This window comes from Manis javanica, chromosome 18, assembly GCF_040802235.1.
Source record: "Manis javanica isolate MJ-LG chromosome 18, MJ_LKY, whole genome shotgun sequence".
Classification (NCBI taxonomy): domain Eukaryota; kingdom Metazoa; phylum Chordata; class Mammalia; order Pholidota; family Manidae; genus Manis; species Manis javanica.
In genome coordinates this window covers 461,876-481,644 of record NC_133173.1, presented here as the reverse complement: position 1 = coordinate 481,644, position 19,769 = coordinate 461,876, and the positions used below count along the sequence as shown (strand labels likewise).

The 19,769-nt window shown below is 55.7% G+C and overlaps 1 protein-coding gene and 1 long non-coding RNA gene across 3 annotated transcripts; one reads left to right on the top strand and one right to left on the bottom strand.

Annotated features, from left to right (window-relative positions):
* Positions 1-913: 913 nt before the first annotated feature.
* Positions 914-16,472, top strand: CTSH (cathepsin H). The gene is made up of 12 exons (XM_073227157.1): positions 914-1,059; positions 5,199-5,230; positions 5,790-5,895; positions 6,828-6,898; positions 7,430-7,534; positions 9,066-9,152; positions 9,830-9,885; positions 11,244-11,325; positions 12,290-12,358; positions 14,349-14,455; positions 15,412-15,537; positions 16,117-16,472. Exons 1-12 carry the CDS (start codon positions 978-980, stop codon positions 16,190-16,192), a joined length of 999 nt encoding a protein of 332 aa, XP_073083258.1. The 5' UTR covers positions 914-977; the 3' UTR covers positions 16,193-16,472.
* On the bottom strand, positions 2,162-15,797 carry LOC118971569 (uncharacterized). Of its 2 annotated transcripts, none has more exons than XR_005060077.2 (4): positions 15,616-15,797; positions 7,208-7,401; positions 3,742-3,827; positions 2,162-2,383 (listed from the first exon to the last, which is right to left on the bottom strand). It is a non-coding gene; the product is annotated as an uncharacterized lncRNA (long non-coding RNA). The 2 variants fall into 2 exon arrangements; XR_005060076.2 differs by having other exon boundaries at positions 7,226-7,401.
* Positions 16,473-19,769: the final 3,297 nt, after the last annotated feature.

The following is a 19,769-nucleotide window of genomic DNA, read 5'->3' as shown; positions in this document are numbered from 1 at the left end:
CTGTAAATGGGGGAGGGGGTCCAAAGCATGCCACGTTGCTGAGCAGTGGTGTAGGGAAGCACATGGCCCCACTGAACAACTGCCACGGCCAGTGGGGGGAGAATTCTCTCCTTCCCCAGAGCAATCTCAGCGCCCCTTTCCTTAGTTTGAAATGTTCGTTGTTCTGTTTATGTCACACCCAGACTCTTAGGTTCAAAAAGAAACAGCAAACCCAGACCTTACTACAGCTTTCCCTGCCCCAGGCACGCGACCGGTCTGACATTTCCCCATCAGCATCGTGAGGGAATCATGATTAAAAAACCCTGGTAAAAACCGCGAGGTCCCCTGCCCCAGAGGGTCACGCACACTCCCTCCTTTCCTTCCAGCGAGACGCTCTGCTCCGCACGCCCCTCGGAGCATCTCTACTTGCTGGAGGGGCCGCTCCTGCAGGAATCACTTAATGAAGCTAATGACACTTCAAATCTATCCCTTGAATTCTGTTTTTTAACACTGTATCATCTTCTTCCTTTCCTCGGATTTGCAAACTAGAGAAAATGACCCTAAAGCTGCTAAAATGACTTTGTCAGCAGAAATACTTTATTTTAGCCTGTTGGGGGGAAAAAGGGGCAGAAAAGGGCATCCCTCTCCTGGGTTGTTAAGTTCCCTGGCGGCAGCCGGCCCCCGGGACGCGGTCAGCACGGAGGGCAGCGGGGGGCTGGAGGGGCGGGGCTGGAGGGGCGAGTCAGGCTGGACGCCCCGCCCCCAAGTCCGGCCCCGGTGCCAGGGAGGCCAGCCTGCCCGCCTCGCCGAGGCTGCAGGGGGCCCACGCGGCCGGGTGTGAAGGCGGGCGGGGACCCGGGGCGGGGCGGAGCCTGCGGAAGCCCGCCCGGCCAGGCCCCGCCCCAGACTCCGCCCACACACCAGCCCCTGGGCTCCGCCTCCCAGGCCCCGCCCCCGCCAGTCCCGCTTCCCGCCGCGACCGGACCGCCGCCGCCGCGATGTGGGCCGCGCTGCTGCTGCTCTGCGCCGGGCTCCTGGGCGCCCCTGCCCGCGCCGCCAGCCTGCCCGCGAGCCCCTTAGGTACCGGAAGGGGTCACGGGCCGGGCGCGACTCTGGGAAGGTGGGGGGCGCCCCCGGGGGCTCCGTGGAGGGTCGGGGTCCGAGAGGGGCGCGCTGCGTCCCGGGGGCCGGGAGGTCGCGGAGCGGCCCCGCTGCCCCCGCGCCCTGGCACGGGTAGGACTTGCTCTTCCTCCGCCACGCGCGGGCAGGGACTTTCCGTCCCCTCCCAGCAGCTTCCTGGGGGCCGGCGAATAGGAGTCCGTGCAGGTACTCGGGGAGCGCTTGCGTGGGACCCGCGGGGACCGCGGGGAAGCGACCGTCCTGAGAGCAGCAGCATTTAACCCTTGAAAACGAAGCGCCTTCGTTCCGTGGGTTCACGGTGCCGGGTCAGGCCCCAGCATTCCCCGTTTTTGGCCAGGTGGGGCCTGCCCGCCTCCCTCCTGCCCAGGTGCCCCACCTTCAGCCTCAGCCCGCCATCCGTGGGGCCCTGAGCTCACAAGACGTCCATCCCCCTGTTGTCGGGCAGCCGCCTTTGGGGAGGTCTCTCCCTGCCCCCCAGGTGAGACCTCAGCCTGGATGGGGGAGGGCTGCTGGCTCTGATGGAGAAAGAATTCTCCAGCAGGTCGGATGGGTGCAGGTAAGGAAGGAATTCATTAAAGCAAGAGGGGTAACAGGTGCCATGCAGGCAGCAGAGAGGAGGAGGGGCAGAGGGAGGCCCGGGAGGCCCGCTGAGCGCCTGCCCTGCACAGGGCGGGTCCCTCGCCAGCTCCTGAAGCCAGAGTCCCCTGCATCCAGAACCTGCTTGGATCTGCACGGTGTGGGAACTAAGCCCCCACCACCCCAGGATTTGGGGGAGCCTCAGAACACCGAGTGGAGGGAGATTATGTGCTGAAAACTTCCCAAAGGCAAAGACAAGATTTTCAGACAGGTTGCTAAAGAGCATGATGGTATAGCCACAGTCCTGTCCAGGTCACCCAGGGGACGGGACCTTGCAAGCCCAAATCGGAGCTCTCAGTTGAACAGAGAGAGTGAAGACTCATGCTTAAGTCTAGACAATTGAATGAAATCGTGAAGTAACAAAGACGCTCAGCACTGGAAGAGCTCACAGACAAAACGCAGTCAGTTGAGCAGTGAGAGGAGGGCTTTATTTAAGCCGAAGTACACACTCGAAAGGGGGGTGCGGGCAACCTCAGAGAGGACGTACTTAAGGGTTAGGACTCTTTTAAGGCTTTCAACAATGGGGCACAGGGTGGGGTAGGGGGTCAGCGTAGGCTTGACATATGATCTTAGGATGTCTGCAATGAGAGGCGCTGTGATGTCATCCATAGTCCATCCTGTATATATTCTGTAAGATCAACAAGGAATGTATTGATTCTGTTCTCCAGGATAGTGGTCGCCCTCAAGCAGTGGGGACAGGCCAGTTAGGACCGCCTGCCCTGCCTTAAGATAGGGTGTTGGCTGATTACCATAAAGTATGTCAGGAATCTTACCTCCTAACTCTCTACTTTTTAAAGTGGAAACTTAGCCTTAAGATGGAGCCCCTCCTGTTCTTACTACACTGTTTATATCTCTGCATTTTTCATCACTGGCAGGAAAAATTAATCATGATGCTTGTCCCATGTGCCGGTCCTCCCTCACCCCTGCCCGGGGACAGAGAAAAGTAGCAAAGAACAGCCTGTACTGGGCACAGATCCTGGGGGCCGAACCTTGCCGCCTTATTTACACAAGGCAGCCCCCAAGCCTTGCACACCCGGGGTGTGCCTGCTCCAGGTCAGTCCCAGCCTAGGGGAAATGCGGCGCCCCCGGCGAGGGCGTTCTCTGCCCTGGTGGTGCGGCGTGCACCGAGGAGAGCCGAAGCCATCGTTAACTCCAGAGTCAGTAACAGTGAAGAGGCTGATGGTCATATTTTAGATTTCGTGGGCCATACAGTCTCTGTAGCAACTACTTAACAGTGCCGGGAAAGTGCCCGGACAGGCTGTGAGTGAGCATGACTATGTCCCATAAACCTGTGTTTTTGATAGACACTGAAATTTGAATTCAAATGATTTTCAGGTGCTGCACAACGATGTATTTTTTCAATCATGTGAAAGTGTAATGGAAAGGTTCTTTAGATCATGGGCCATACAAAAACAGGCCATCGTGTCCTGCCCCCCGTTCTAGGTCCTCCCCCACGAGGCCCCTGGAGAGGGCCTACGTAAGTGACTTCCAGAAGCCACACGGGGCCGACGTGGCTCCAAGGTTGGGGTGCAGGGTCCCCAGCCCCAAGATCATCCCTGCCGTTTTCTTCCACTGACGCCCGGCCAAGGAGAAGTAGTGCCGGGTTTCCAAGTGTGCTGGTTGGGTCTGAAACCCCCCAGGAGTGAGTGCTAGTCAGCCGTCCTGGCCTCCTGAAGCCCTCACTTGCGGCCGCCCACCCAGTTGGGACCTGGAGCGTTTGGTGGCCCTGGGCAGGCCGCACAGGGAACCTTGCATTTCTGTCACAGGGAAATGGCGGTAGCTTGGTTTCTGGAGCAGGTCTGTGATCCACAAAGGGAGATGTAGACACTGCACAGACTGGGGGAGGGGTGGATCCTTCAGGGACACAAAAAAATCCCGACTGGAATCGACGTCCAGACCCTCTACTTCCAGAGGTCCCCTTTGCTCAAACTGAGGTGCCTGGAAAAGTGCCTGAGGGCAGGCAGGACCCCTCTCACTGATCCTGACCCTGAGCCGCTGGGGTGAGCATCAGAGACGCAGAGCAGGACGTGGTAACCTGGCCTTCCCTCGGCAGTTGTCTGTTCTTCAAAGAACTGAAATCAAAGAAGAGAGGACCTCACCAAGGGTCAGCGGACAGGGCCTCAGAAATGATGTTGGGTGCTAGGGCATCCCATGATGGGCCAACGCCCGGGGACTGTGGGACAGGCTCTAAAAAGGCCTCCCAATCCCAGGCCTGGGTCTACCCATCCTGCTTACTCAGGCAGAATTTCTCGGCCCTTTGACCTTTCAAAAAACAAAAACCAGAATGAATGCTGACTCATTCAAAAAACAGGTAATATGCGCCCATGAATATATATATCCATGGTAGGCGTTGTTAGTAGATGCATCATTAAGAGATGCATTTCTAATACTTACATCATTTGAAATATTTTAATCGGTTGGAGTGTTAGTAATGATGATGCTTACTCAATCCAGAATGATTATTTGTAATATTCAGAGGTGTGCGGGTCACAGGAAATAAAAATAATTTAAATTTATACTTTCTGTTCTTAACGTCCATACGAGCACGTTAGGGAGATCTATACAAACATATGCTCCCTGAGGATAAAATTCTGAGCTGTGGATGGAGGTGGGGGTTCAAGGAGAAAAGGAAACTATGAGAAGTACCAAGCTCTTCGAGAAGAGTTTGTATTTTCGATGGTGGGCATCAAATCATGGTAGATAGATTACACTAGCTTTAAAAGAATGATACAACAGTCATTTTTAAATGTCAGTATTTACAATAAGTTGGAATACATCCTCTGCAATGATTTAAATTTTAAAAAATGGAACTTTTAGATAACTCACAAATGTACAAGGCGGGTATGCCTGGGCTATAGCGGAGGTCCACAAATGGCCAGCCTGCTTTTGCAAATAAAGTGTTAACGGAGCACGGATACCTCTCCCCGTCCCCCTCTCCCAACTTACAAGGACGCGGTTGAGTAGCTTGTGACAGAGACCCGACAGACTGTGAAGTCTAAGATATTATTTGTCCCTTTTAGAAAAACTTTGGTTACCCTTGGGGGAGACAGGTTTGTAAATTAACTTCTCATTGAACTATAACACACAGAAAAGTGCACAAATCATTAGATAGGCATTTCAGTGAACTGCCCCAATCTAAACACACTTGTGTAACCAGCACCCAGATGAAGAAATAGAACTTCCCCAGCACCCCGTAAACTCCCCCACTAAGGATTACCACCAACCAAGCTTTCAACTCCATAGGTTAATGGCTTATAATTTTTCAAATTTGGGGTCCCAAAGCAGAGTTTGAGTTCCTTTCTTCATTCTGTGCTAGATCACACCATTTTTGGTGCTTTAAATTTAGCCTCATTTCCTAAAATGCAAATCAGTTCTAAAGGGCCCAGCTTGGCTTCCACCCCTCCTGGGAGGAACTCAGGCGTATTTTTTTTTTCTTTCTACAGAACAGTTTCACTTCAAGTCATGGATGTTGCAGGTCAGTGTTCAACTTCAATCTGGAGTTTCTCATTTCAGTTTCCTGTTACCAACCCAAACTGTGCCAGGCCCTCCCCCGGGGCCTTTCCGGACTGGAAATTGGCCAAACCCTGGGAGAGATTCAGTGAAGTAAAATCCCCAGTGGTGCAGTTGGCTGGTAGCCTCCAAGCCTTGGGATTCCTGTAGAGTCTGCATGCAGGCCACACGGCTGTGGGTCGCCTGGGGACACTAGTGCGCGTGCTTTGGGGACATGGCGGCTTTCGCTGTAAATATGACCCAGCTCCAGCTGCGCTGTCCAGGGAGGTCCTGCACGTGGCAGGCCTCTCCCAGGGCCTCCTGGGCTGTCGGCTGACTGTCAGGCAGCAGCTCAGCCTCATTCCGCCCCGTCCCAGGAGACAGGGTGTGGGCTTTGTAACTTCTGGTCGCAGAGGCCCACCTCCTGACACAGATGGGCCTGGCAGAAAGAAAACCTTCATCCCTCCTCTTAGAAAACAAAACTGTCTCCTGCTCAGGGGCTGCATCCTGTTTCAGTGACTTACTGCTGATGTATTTTGTTTTAGCACCAAAAGAAATACAGCCCAGAGGAGAACCACCACAGGCTGCAGACCTTCGTCAGCAACTGGAGGAAGATAGCCGCCCACAATGCTGGGAACCACACCTTTACGAGTACGTGGGGAGTCTCTCCTCCCGGCTTTCAGCCCCTGGGAGCGGGGAGCATCCCCGATCTGGAGAGCAGGGGGTCACTGACACGCTATCAAAGTTTTAAAGTTAAGCACTTAAAGAGAGAAAAAGTGAAAAAAAAAGAGAGAGAGAAAGTACAGGCGTGCTCAGAGAGGAGGTACACCTAAGGGTTTAGGGTGTCAGGTTTTATGGGCTGTTCAGGATTTTTCGGGTATGTGACAAAGGGCCGGGCGGTGTGAACTTGTCCCCCCATGCTCGTCTCTGGGGAGAGACACGTCTCCTCTTCTCTATTAATAATTGGTCCACCAGGTAATTCTGCTGAATAAACTGAACACAAGGACCGTATTGATCTGGTTCCTCCACAGGACAGTGACTTCTCTCTGGGGACCGTTTGCCTTGCTTTAGGTGGGTTGGGTCTGTTTACTAAAGAAAGCATTAGGAATCTTACTTCTTGACTCCCTGGGTTTTAAGATGGAATCTTAGCCTTAAGATGGAATCTCTCCTCTTCTTACTATGCTGTTTATCTCTGGGTGTTTTGTTTTGTTGGAAAATTAATCATGATGCTTGTCTCCTGCCCTGGTTACAAAGTTACTTGATTAGGGGCTGGAGGAAGAGGAGAAAAAACAGCATATAGGCAAACTTAAAGAATAAGCTGGGCCTGGAGCAGGCTGAAGTAAATCTTACAATTGCTGATCTAATAGACACGGGGAAGACGTGGGCTCTGCTCGGATACTTTTCTTTATCTAGGGAATCCGACTTTCCAAGTTGCTCCCGGCCTATGGAGCATCACCTGAGTAGCTCACTAACGTGAGTCTTTTCTGGCTCTAGTTCTATCTGGCTCACTCTGAGCCCTTCTCGTGGGCTTTACTGGCCTTATTCTCCCTTCACCGGCTCATATCTGTTTTTCTGCCTAACAGTGGGACTGAACCAGTTTTCAGATATGAACTTTGCTGAATTCAGACGCAAGTATCTTTGGTCAGAACCACAGGTAAGTGTCATTCATTGTGACCAGATCTGAATCTTCCCACTCAGACTTTGGAATAAGCTCCCACCTGCCCTGCAGCCCAGCGGCAGTGGGGGTGCCCAGGGTCCTGGGGGAGGCAGGGAGGTCAGCACAGCCTCAGTCACACTCATGGCCTCAGCAGTGCAGACCCCAGACTCAGGGCTGCCAAATTAAAGTACAGATGTCCAGTTAAAACTGAATTTCAGATAAATAAGAAATATTTTAGCATAAGCATAGTCTCACTGTTACATAGGACATGTTTTGTTTTGTTGGAAACACTACCAAGTTACTCACCATTTATATGAAACTCACATGTAACTGGGTGAACTAATTTCGTTTGCTCAGTCTGGCTGCACTGTCCCCACGCCCCCGATCTGGGCTCTCAGAGGCCCTGTCACTTAGCAGTTGGAGCCACTAAGCGGAGCAGGGTGGTTCTGACAGCCAGTTTTTCTTGGTCTCTCCTGGTAATTGCACACTTTTCTTTCCTCCTGAAAAAAATACATTTGGTTGTTCCAGAATTGCTCAGCCACCAGAGGTAACTACCTTCGGGGTACTGGTCCCTACCCACCTTCCATGGACTGGCGGAAAAAGGGAAATTTTGTCTCACCAGTGAAAAATCAGGTATGCACAGCAATCCCTGTCATTTCTCCCCAAAATAGCCACATTCTCAGACAATAAACAGAAAGAAAAACTCAACCCCAAACTATGCCAAGTGTATCCCCAGCCCTGTGTCTTCATCTGAAAAGCGGCAAGGTTGTTATTTCTGTGGGCTGCCTGAAATCCAAAAAAAGTCCCCCTTTGTTGGTCTGGAATTCGCTGCAAAGACCCCGCCACCTCCTCCGATTCCCCCGAGGCCCCAGGTCTCCCCTGTAACAGGGCCACCTAAGCCACATACACCCTGATCCTTCAGAGGTGGGGCGCCAGGACCTGTCCTCCGTCCTCCATGGGGCTGAGGACGGCCACTGGCCAGAGGGGCTCCAGTGCGTCCTGTCCCCAGCGTCTGGGCCCCACCCCCTGCATCCCCGCCCCTGGAAGGGAAAGGGCGGTGCCTTAAAAAACAGGGGAGACAAGGTGGAGCTTTCCTTCCTGGAAACACCGGCTTTGCACTGAAACTCCCCAGGAGAAACATTTTATCCCTCTCCTTGAAGCTGTGGGGTACAGCTTCAAATCTCCTGGGGTCTCTGGGCTCCTGGACCTGCCAAGTGACCCCGACATTTAAACAGCACCTGGAGTTGGAACGAATCCCCCCTCCCAGCAGTCAGTGGGCTGCACAGAGCCAGCCTCTCCTCCTCGAGCCGATGGCAGGTTTAGAATTTGAGGCAGGGGCCAGAACGCAGTGGTCGCTCCCATGGGCCCGTGGCACCTCACTGTGGCCACCACGTGGTTACAAATACTGATCTAATCTTAGCAGCCACTGAGGGGTCCTCACTTCAGAGGGAAGTGCAGGAAAGAGGCTTGTCTGGAGCCCACAGTGGGCCGGGGACCGAGTGGTCTCCAAACCTGGGGCCCAGGTGAACCTGCTCTGCGTCCATGGTGGCTGAGGCCCCCTCAACTGACTCAGGCCCCCTGACCAGGTCCCCGTCCCTGCCAAGGGAAGGCCGAGAGGACGACAGGAGCAGGCGTCCCCTCCCGGGACAAGCAGGGAGGACCGAACTCAGGCAGCAGTGTGTGCAGGGCGTGGACAGCCTTGGGGATATTCCAGTAGAATATGGGGTCGGACAGGCAGGAGCGTCACAGCCAGCCCCTCAGCCAGTTCCCTGTGGTGCTGCCAGGAGGGGAGGCGGCCTGGGAGTCGGTTTGGTTGTGCCTGTGATGGAAGGATAGTGAAGGTGGGAAGGTGAGAGAAGGTTCTAGAACCAGGACTTGGTGCATCCTGCTGGGACCCAGGGAGGAAGAACAGCGTAAGTGGAGGGCTGCCACGGGGTTGGGGGGGGGTCGGCAGGGCTGCAGCCCCTGTGGGCGGGGGTCCAGTGGGTGCTGCGGATCCGGCTCTTGGACGCGCCCACGTCACCTCCCGGCCACATGGGGAGATGCCTGGCCTGGCAGGGCACTGTGGCCAGAGTGGGCACATGGGGACCAGCTCTGTGGTCTAAAGGCCTCAGGCGCCCCTGCTGTCCGGGTGTCTGACCTCTGACCCTACCTGTGGCTGCAGGGTGGCTGTGGCAGCTGCTGGACTTTCTCCACCACGGGGGCCCTGGAGTCTGCGGTTGCCATCGCTGGCGGGAAGCTGCTATCTCTGGTAAGCAGTTGGCCCAGGGTGCAACCCCGGCTTCGCCTGAGGCCTCCCATGCGGGGAGAACGGGCTGGGCCTTCAGCTCTGCTAGAGCTTCAGTAAGAAGCTGTTCCGGGTCCCAGGCACGTATATCTTGACTGGGAAAGAATTGGGCCTGCAGAGGAAACAGTCCAAGGGCTCTTCCCTGGGGGACTCGGCTATCTGGGCCTTTAGGAAGCAGAGCCTGCCTATGCGGCAGCTCTGAGGTGCCGTGCCCACCCCAGGCTGCCTCAGTTGTCTTCGTGGAGGGATAAGCCCCTCGCCCTCGAGAGCAAGGGGTGTGGGCCTCTGAAGGAGGCCTCCTTTGTGGGGAAGAGGGACGGTAGAGGGCAAGGCTGGCAAAGGCCTGGGGTTGAGGAAAGGGGGAGCTGGGTCTCCAGGTGGGCATGTCCCCTCTGCTACCAGGGCACCCATGACCGGCCTGCCCACACATACCTGCAGGGCAGGCTTAGACAGGCGACCCTCCCAGGCCCTCTCATCTGCATGCTTGCTGCCAGGCGCAGCCCCCGCACGCAGATACACCTGGGGTTGTACAGCTGTGGCCCCTGCCCTCAGGGAGCTTACAGTCTGGCCATCGAGGTGCCAAGCTGAGGGGGCTGTAGGCTCCCAGCTGCCTGCTGCCCAGTCTGTGTTCCTTCCTGTAGGCAGAGCAGCAGTTGGTGGACTGTGCTCAGGACTTCAACAACCATGGCTGCCGAGGGTACGTGCGCATGAGCCCGTTTGCTGCGCCCACGTCTGTGGGACCCAGTGTGCCGGGAGCTGCCACAGACACAGTGTCCCCACCTGGGTGACAGCAGTCGCCCCCATTTCTGGGGCCCTCAGCCAGGACGGGCAGAGCTGTACCCCAAGCCCAGGCCTGCTGGTTCCGAAATCCATCCCCCATGGTGTCGCCCACCCTCAGCGCAGGGGCGGTGGCCTCGTCTGCTACCAAGGCTTCTGGGCAAGTGGCCGCAAGAATTCAGAGTGAGAAACACCCCCCTCCAGTAGCACCCGCCACAGGCGTCTGCAGGTTCCAAGCTCTGCCCCCAGCACCCTGGCTGGGCGAGGGGCTCTTCTGTAAAGTGGGGAGCTGCTTGGAAGGAAGGCTGTGTCTTCCCGGGCCTGCCTCCTGGGCCACTCTCAGAATGGTCAGGGACTCGCTCCTGTCACCACATCTCCAGCCCTGGCCTCTTTCTGAAACAGTCTGTGGTCGGCTCTCCTGCACGACCCAAAAGGCCAGGCCCTCGTGTTCCCCCTGAGCAAGCTCCCGGCCTGGCCCCCACCTCCCTGCCTGCACCCGGCACAGCCCACCCTCCCAGGCCTGCCATGCCCCAGCTCCTCCTCCCACAGCTGAGTCCTGGGACAGGCTTCACCCACTGCGGCCGTGGCCACCAGGAGGGCCTCCTGCAGACCTGTTCTAAGCGAGGCCTTGGGAGCCCTGGGCAAAGTCAGGCCCATTTGCTGACGGCCCTCACGTTCCCTCCTTTTCTGGTCTCATTCCTCTGCAACTTACAAACCACCCAGAGCAAGAATCGGAAAGGCACCCTGGGCCCGGGGCCTTCCAGAGTGGCTGTGCCCTTTGGCTTAGTTCTTCATTGGTTTGGCCAGTGGCTCCGCGGCTGCCACGCACCTGAGCTCTGGGGCTGCAGGGAGCACGTCCCCACCAGACCAGGCTGGCCACGAGTAGGTGTGCATGGCCCTGTGACAGTACTGGGGCTGTGGGTGGGCTCTCCCTGGCCAGCAGCACGACACAGAAAGACCGACCTTTGGAACCAGATGCTGTTTAGCTATGGCCCCAGCAAGTTGTTCGACCACTTTGTGCCTCAAGAAGTACCAGCATCCACCACACAGGCTGATGGGAGGGTCAGAGCACCTGCCCAGTGAGGGCCAGTGGGCCTCAAGGTGGTGATGATGGGGAGCTGGGCTCATCCCATCCACCGTCCCGTGGCACCACCTGTTCCTCCAGACAGAGGGGCCCCGGCCCCGGCTCTTAGGCCTCCGCAGGGGTCTCCGTCCCACTGAAGCACGTGGGGTGGTCCTTGGACTCCAGTAGCGTCTGCACCTGTCTGCTCCCTGCAGGGGTCTCCCGAGCCAGGCCTTTGAGTACATCAAGTACAACAAGGGCATCATGAGCGAAGACACCTACCCCTACAAGGGCCAGGTAAGCCCAGTGGCCGGGCCCCGGCTGCCCCCCACCTCCCCGGGTCACCCTGCCCCTCCTGCCTGGAGCTGGGGCTTGACACCCAGGGAGCTCGGCTGTGCTCCGTCCCTGACCCCTGCAAGCCTGGGCCCGCAGCTGCCCACCCAGGGCCTCTCCCACCATCAGATCTTCCCCTGCCCCCAGCTTGACCCTGCCGGGCTCACCTCAGCCTGCCACACCTGTGGCCAGGGCCCTCGTCTGCCCCAAACCTGCAGCTCCACCTGGATGTGCTCAGGAAGGGGCAGAATGGGCCTCCTCAGAACCACTCTGGGGGCAGCCCCCACCCCACCTTCTAACCGTCTGCTGCTTGGGGCCATCACGTCCCAGCCCCACCAGCCCTCAGCCTCCCCAAGTCTGGGGCCTCCCACCCCCGGGGCTGCCAGGGGCCCGAGGCCCAGGTCTGACCATACATCTGCGTGGCCACGCTCTGCAGAGGCCCCTCAGCCCGGCCGGCCCCCCAGCCCGCCTCCCCGTACCCCCCTGGCCCTGCTCTCCAGCCACCTGCCGGCCAGTTCCCCAGCACCAAGTCCTGCCTCTGCCGTGGTTCCCACTCCTCTCCTGTCCCGGAGGGGCTGCTCTCGCCTCCATGTAACCCACTCGTTGCCTCGTCAGCAGGATTCCTTCACAGAAACACCCCCTCAAGCCACTCAAGCTCTTCCTCAGCCCCGTTTCTCAGCATGTTTTCTTGTCCAGGGTCAGGCCCCCCCTGGGCTCCTCCCACCCCTGCTGGAAACAGCACAGGCCCCTCGGCCCGGGGGCTGTGAGTTCCTTGGGGCCAGGGGTGCCCCCCTTGCTCCACAGCAGCCCCGTTACCAGGCCCTGGCACCTGTAGCTTTGCTCCGTAAATGTTACCATGCTCAGGAGCCCGCAGCCAGCTGGCCCAACACCATAACCTGTGTTCCTTGCCCTTTGCTGCCTTGAACAGGACAGTGACTGCAAGTTCCAGCCCAGGAAGGCCATTGCATTCGTCAAGGATGTGGCCAACATTACAATCGTGAGTACCGGATCCCCCTCTGCAGGTGGGATGTGTTCTGATGAGCAGGCCAATCAGGTGGCCCACGGGCACAGCAGGGCATCCCTTCCTGGCAGCTTATCTCTGATGAAAAGGTTTCGATTGTCGGACCCTGAATCGCCGTGGAGGCAGCGTGGTGGACGGTGGGAGGGAGAGAGCATGCAACCGGTTCTGACCTGGGTCTGTGCAGGTCTGTGTTCTGTCTCAGCCTCGTCTGTAAAATGCAAGCAGTAATCCCATCCTGCAAAAGCAGGTGTGGATGTGTGTGGCATCGTGTGTGTGTAAGAGACCAAGTGCAAGCTCACCAAGATGTGTTAGCCAGGATAGGCCAGGTCATGCCACAGGGACAGGAGCCCCCGAATCCGAATGGCTCGGGACGACCGAAGCTTTTGTCTCCCTCGTGTGACTGTCTGTCGGCCCTACAGCTCCCACTCTGCTGTGGGTGTCACTCCAGGGCCGGGGCAGACGCAGAGGCGAACTACTCACTGGCTCTGAGAGCAGAGCACACATGGCACGCCTGGCCTCCGGCGGACAGGGCCCTGTTGTCCCAGAGAGACCAAGGATGTGGGAGCACCCTGTGCCTCCCGAGCCTGCGTGTGACGCGTGCAGATGGGAGCGTGAGGCTGACCATGTGTGCCCACAAGCACATGCCAAATGCTCGGCATGGTGCTGACGGCTCTGGAGCGCGTGCCGGAGCTGCCCCGGCAGTCTCCCCCTCGCAGCCTCCCCCTCACATGCCGGCCAGCCCGCGGCCTGTCATCGGAAGAGCAGGCAGGCTCAGGACAGGTTCAAACCAAGACCGCAGGACCAGGATGTGGAAGCTGACTGTGAATTGAGACCATGGCCTTCTAGAACCTACACCTGTAATGGGGATGGTACAGAGGCCGTGAGAAAAGCCAGTTTCTCTTAAACACATCCACCAAGGGATGACCTGCTCTGGGCTGTTTGTGTCTCACTCAAGAGGTGAATCAGGGGGACAAAAGTATCCCTGTTGCCTGGTGCCCAGGAGGGCCTGGCAGGGCCCTAACAGGCAGGCCATGGCAGGATGGATGGCCGTGGATCAGGCAGGCCCCACAGCAGTGCCCGCCTGGTGGGCAGGCCTCTATGCCTACCTCGTCTCCACCTGACGTGTGGGCTCACAAGGCCTTTTCTGAGCATGGGGCAGGGGCAGTTGGGTCTCTGCCCACCCCTCATGACCCAACCCCGCACCCGGTTCCCTTGGCCGGAGCCCTGGCCTCATCGCATGACTTCCCATTTCCACTCCCAAAGGTCTCCAGCCAGGGGCACAGCCCTGTTAGCTGACCTGGCCCAGTGGTTCCCAGCTGGGATGCTTCAAAAGCTCCTGGTGCCTGGGCCCCCTACCCCCCAACACTGACGGTCCAAGTGCGGCCTGGGCATCGGTGTTCTGAAGCCCCTGCCCATACCTGGTCTCTGTGGCTCTGTCCCAAAGCCTCTGTCATCCTCCTACCCATCTGCCCAGCTGGGGGCCCCAAGTCCTCCACAGGTCCTTTCCTTCCACTGTCTCATCTGCTTGTGGACCTCTAAGCTCTGTGTTCTACCAGAAGAGCTCCTTAGACTGGCTTTGTGGGTGCAAGGAGTCCAGAGGGCGAGGGTGGGGGAGTTACATCCCTCTCTGCCCACCTTGGAGCCCCTGGCCCCACTCCAGAGGGAGGGAGGAGAGATGGCCAGACAGGCCAGCCCAGCTAAGGAGACGGAAGCCACAGGGAACCAGTTTTTGGAGGGGAACTGCTAAGCCAGTAAAATCCCCAAAGGGTTCTGGCCACTCGGGAACAGGAGATTGGGGTTCCCCATACCACCCCAACGTGCTGTGAGGAGGGGGCAGCCTACTTCTTCGGTCTGAAACAGCCTCATCTTCTGCCCCTGACCTGCCCCCACCTTGGGACCAAGGGCCATGTGTGGAGGGGAGGTGACAGAGGTGGTGTGTGCCCACCTGCACTCTGTCTGTCTACAGAATGATGAGGAGGCCATGGTAGAGGCGGTGGCCCTGTACAACCCTGTGAGCTTTGCCTTTGAGGTGACCGACGACTTTATGAAGTACACTAAGGGCATCTACTCCAGGTGAGCAGGGGTCCCGGCAGCTGCAGGGAGGGACCTGGCGCAGGACCCAGCTCAGCCCCAAGTTCTGGCCCTTGCTGGATGCCGGGCACTGCACATGCCCCCAGCACAGCTCCTGCACAGGTCTCGGACACAGGAAGCAAGGAGGAGGGCTGGGTCCAGGGTCCCACCCCAGAGCTCACTCTTCCTCCGGTTAAGTAAACCCACATTCAAAAATTTGAAGATGTGAAATGGAAGAGAAAGTAGCTTCCCCCAGACCAGAACCAGGCCGGGGCTCTGCTGCAGACCACCCACGAAACCCCGGCCTCGGGGCGCACCTGGGCGGGGCTCCCCTCCCTGCATCCCGCGCCCCTTGCCTGAATGGCACCAAATGCACTCGGCTGTCTGTGCAGCTGGTCCTAGACTCCACCTGGCGTCTCTGCCGCTCCCCTAGTCCGGCTGCCCTCTGTGCTGCTTCCCCGAGGTTTGTCCTCAGCCTCCCATCTCAGACACTCCTGGAACCCCATGGCCAACTGTTTGCCAAGAACTTAAGAGTCCCTGGCTGCCGGCCTGGAGTCTGCCGCACTCGGCCCATAGGTGGGAGCCCCCCTTGCCCTGGGCCTGCACAGACCAACGACCAGCAGACCAGTAAGGCGGGACCACTGCGGAGGCCTCTGGAGTTTCTTGGAATTTCCTCATGGAAACTAATTCACTATAATAAATGGAAAGCCTGTATATTTGCTCTAACTACAGATAATCTTAAAAATAAATAGAACAGCAACAAAGTAATGCTGTGAAGCCACTGGACCCTACTGCCCAAGGTGAGCAGGGCTGCTCCCCGTTAGAAGAAGTGAGGAGCTGAGCAGAACGACAGAACTGGAGAGGACGCCCCCTTGCGCTATGACTAGACAGTCTATCTGCAGCCCCACGACCATCCAGGCCCTGCGGATTTTGCAGCCTTTTTTGTTTTCATTTTCCAGTACATCCTGTCACAAAACTCCTGATAAGGTAAACCACGCGGTGCTGGCTGTTGGGTATGGAGAAGAAAATAGGGTGCCTTATTGGATCGTGAAGAACTCCTGGGGCCCCAACTGGGGAATGAATGGGTGAGTGGCTTCCAGGTCCCAAATGCTGGGAGATGCATGACTGCCTGGGTCTGGGGGCCTTGGAGGGGGTCTCCCTACCTGTCAGATCCGTGGCTCCTGAGCAGAAGCTGGTCAGCAGGGCCTGCAATAGGGAGGGAACCTCTGTACCCCAAGACCACCTGGCCATCCCTCTCCTGCCTGGGGCCTAGGACTAGCCATCGTGTCGGGCACAGGAATGTCCATAGGACGTGTGACCACTGAGAACTGTCCACCACACAGCCTCTGGGACTCAGGCATGGGGAGGGCCCAGGGCAGCTAGCTCACCATGGGGGGAGGGGGGCACAGCCCTCCAGCAAGGAAGGGCCCTTGGGTGCATAGCCCCGTGTGACTTCACGTTTTTGCTCTCAGACTCCATGTCCCGGAAGGGCTCACTCAGGGGCCCACAAAGCCAGGTTCACTGATTTCCTGGAGATAAAATCAACCCAGGGCCACCGTTTTGAGTCAAGGGTATAAACCCTGGAGTCAGCTCTTGACGAGAACACTCCAGAAAAGACTGTAGGGAGGCGGCCCCCCAGGCCTCAAACTGCTCTCTCTGCCCAGGTACTTCCTCATCGAGCGTGGGAAGAACATGTGTGGGCTGGCAGCCTGCGCCTCCTACCCCATCCCCCTGCTGTGAACAGCCGGCTGGCCACAGCAAGGGGCTCCCGCCGCGGCCCAGGGCGCCTCATCATACCCGCTGTCCCTCGAAACCTTAGAAAAAAATGGAAGAATTCCAGCAGTATCAAGCCGCCCACATCTGCTGACGAAAAGGCCTCAGGTGTGATTTTTAACAATCACACCCACGTGGGCCGGGAATGTTCTTGACCTGTGCCTGGCCGCGTTTCGCATATGGAGAGCACCCCAGCGACTCTCTTCAGGGCTTCCCCTCAGTAAACCTCTGGTGATCACTTCCCGGAGCCAGGCCTGTGCTGTGCTGGGACCAGACACGGCAGCCTGTCTGCCCAACAGGCTCAGCCACAGGCGGAGGCATCGAGGGGCCGATGTCTGGCTGCGAGGGGTGGTGGTGTCACTGCCCACTGGACGCGGTTCCCCGGGGGGACATGGGAAGGAAAGGTACCCGCGCGGTAGGGCAGGGCGGGCCTGAAAGCTGGGGCTTCTGCGGTGGCCTCCACCGGCAGCTCCCTCCCCGGCCCAAACCCAGCAGCACTCCTAGGACTGCCCCCCTTCCCCTACCTGCCCCTTGCTCTGAACACACTGGGATGCTCCTGGGCCCTGCCATCTCCACACCGTCCCATCCCTTTGGAGAAATCCTGGGCTCTGGAAGCAGAGTCTGCTTTGTCCCACAGTCCACAGATTTTCTCAGGAAGAGCGCTTTCCCATCACTGGGGCTCCTATAGAGCCAAAGACTTGAAAACATTTGAGAAAATATGTTGTTTTCATGACAAGGCTTACTTAGAAAATGTAAATGTGGTTTGATCTATTTGAAAATTCTAGTAACATGAGGCACCACAAGATGTCGGGACAAAAAAACAGTCTTCACATCTCCACCCAGGGGAGACTGTGCAGCACCAGGCAACCCACCCAGCACCCGAGCTGAAAGCAGCACTTGGGGCCCCTCTGCATCGGGGGCTGTGCCCTCCTGAGCCTGGCCAGTGAGCCCCCACCGCAGCACAATGCCCCCAGGAAGGTTCACACCCCGGCCCCTCCCCCAAGAGGCTGCAGGGAGACTGGTCTGAGCTGCCCGGCACACACTGCTCCCTACTGGGGCCTCAAGTCTTACTCACTTCTCATGGCCAGTTTCTCTTCTCTATTACTGAACATACTGTATGTGCGTTACCCCGATGTTAATGAGACTGAGGGTGTCTGCAGCCTCTTCTGTGTGTCATCTACGTTATCTGCAGGGATGTTATTTCTACCTTGCATTTCTAGGTACTCTGTAGTGGGAGCAATTTCAGGCTATACAGTCTATATGGCCCTGAACCAGCCTCCAGACCTTTCACAAAGGCATGAACACAGCCCTGGAGATACAGATACAGTGTTTATGCCTTAATGAAAATACTGTTCTCCACTTCCCTCTTCCATCCGGCAGCATGTGAAAGCAAGCCCAGCCAGGCAGACTGGCAGAAGTGCACACAGCAGGGAGGGTGAAGGCAGGTGACACAGTGCGGAAGCTGACTCTGCACCTTCACCTCCCCTGACTTCACTCCTGTAATTCACACACTAGCACACAGGAAACTACTAGTTTAGGATGGGGAGCCAGCTGGTGGATTACAACACTATTAAAACACACACTCCATGATAGGCACGGACAAGGCGGACAGGAAAGGGAAATGGGGCGGTCAGGGTGTGATGCTCAGCTAGGAAGACCATGGGGAAGTCTGAACCCTCAGAACTGCCCTTTCTGTTCCTAAGACACTGTAAGCGGCAACAGCTGTTACTACACACGCCCAAGGTCCATGCAAGTTCAGGGCTGCAAATGTGTGCCAAGCAAAGGCCAAAGAAGGGGGGAGGGAGATGCAGGGGCAAAACACCTCAATTCTGAGGAAGTAATTTCAAAACTTTGAAACTATCACAACTGAGTAAATAAAAATGGGAGCGACTAATATGGGAACAGGCACCAGCACACTGACACCCTCCGATGCCACAGATGAGTTGAAGCCAAGCCCCGACCATCTCAGGAGCATGCCTACCCCAACCAAACGTCCAGAGCATGCACCTCCACACGGCTCTGCTTCTCCATAAACACGCACATCAAGTGCTCAGACTACAGAAAAGCATGAGTCTGCCATTTTACCAACAATCTGAGGTCAGCTTTGTGAAACTACAAATAAACGTCCTGAACATTAAACGGAACTGCAGGAGTAACAAGAAGACAAAGGCAAAGAAAAAACTAGTTCACTGCACACACATCAGCAATGCTTCCTTCAAGGCCAGGCCCTTAACTAGGTCAAAGAGTACATTTAAAACAGAAAATTCTAGATTGTAGTCCATAACGTGGCTACTCTAGAAATCTCCAACATGGCTGTGATCCACGTACATCGATGAGTCTAATAAATACTGGGAAGAGAAAATTCAGAAGTAAAGACCTAAGTGAAAAAAGTATATATGAAAATGGTCTTTAAATTCTGTAGCTGTACGGTGAGAAGTTACCTTGACTTGCTGTTGTGATATGTGCAAGATATACAAATATCAAATCGTTATGTTACATACCTAAAACTAATAAAAAGGTTTTAGTATTAACCCAACTTCACTTTTTGGTAAGCAACAGTGAACTATCGTCAAATCAGTTCAGGCTCATCTCAATTACACTTAATCCCACCCAGATGTCCTACAGCCACGTCTAAAGTTACTAATAACTCAAAAAGGAATTAAGAAACTTCACAGGGAACTTTAGTACCAGCAAGCAAACCTACCAGTACTCTATTATTATGCTATATTTAAACGAGGAGATGGTGGTAAGAAAATCTGGAGTTTGGGCACTGTGAATAATGCTGGTAGACACCTTAAAATGAATTATGGACAAAAAGTACAACATCACACAGGTAAAAATTCCCTAGGAAAATTATATTCACATGAGCCTCTAACATCTTAGCCATGACTCAAGAGCTGTCTCCTAGCTGCTGTAGCCTGGAGGTACGTACTGAAGCCAATATTCTCATACTACAGAGGCCAAACAAGAAAATTAAACACCCACCTGATAAATCAACTGTCTAAACACAGGAAATACACAACAGACAGAAGTTTTATAATGCATCCACACAAGCACATTGCTCTTTGAAATTTAAAGAGAAAATTTATTGAAGATCTGAAAAACAATTCCTAGAAGGTTGACTTTCCAGAAAACTAGCTACACAACGCATTGCGTCCGTCAAGTTAACGTGCATTAGACACAAACACAGAACCATGAAACAAGCCACCATTCAACAATCTGAGCAAAGATAAAATGCCTAAGGAACATGGATGACTTGCAGAAGATGGGCTCTTTAAGCACCATAAAAAAAAGCACAAATGGACAAGCGTGTTCAGTTATACACACTGAATTGAACCTTTGGCACTAGAATCAGAGCATTCTGTCATATAGCATTAACACGTATTATAAAAGTGCGTAGTGTCAAAGGAAGAGAACCACCAGCATTCAAAAGCAGCTTTGTCAACTAGGCAATAAAACACTCTACAGTATGTCTCTGTTGTCCATCACTGAATACACTGGTAGCAACTTTGAAATGAAAAAAAAAAAAAAAGAAAAGAAAAAA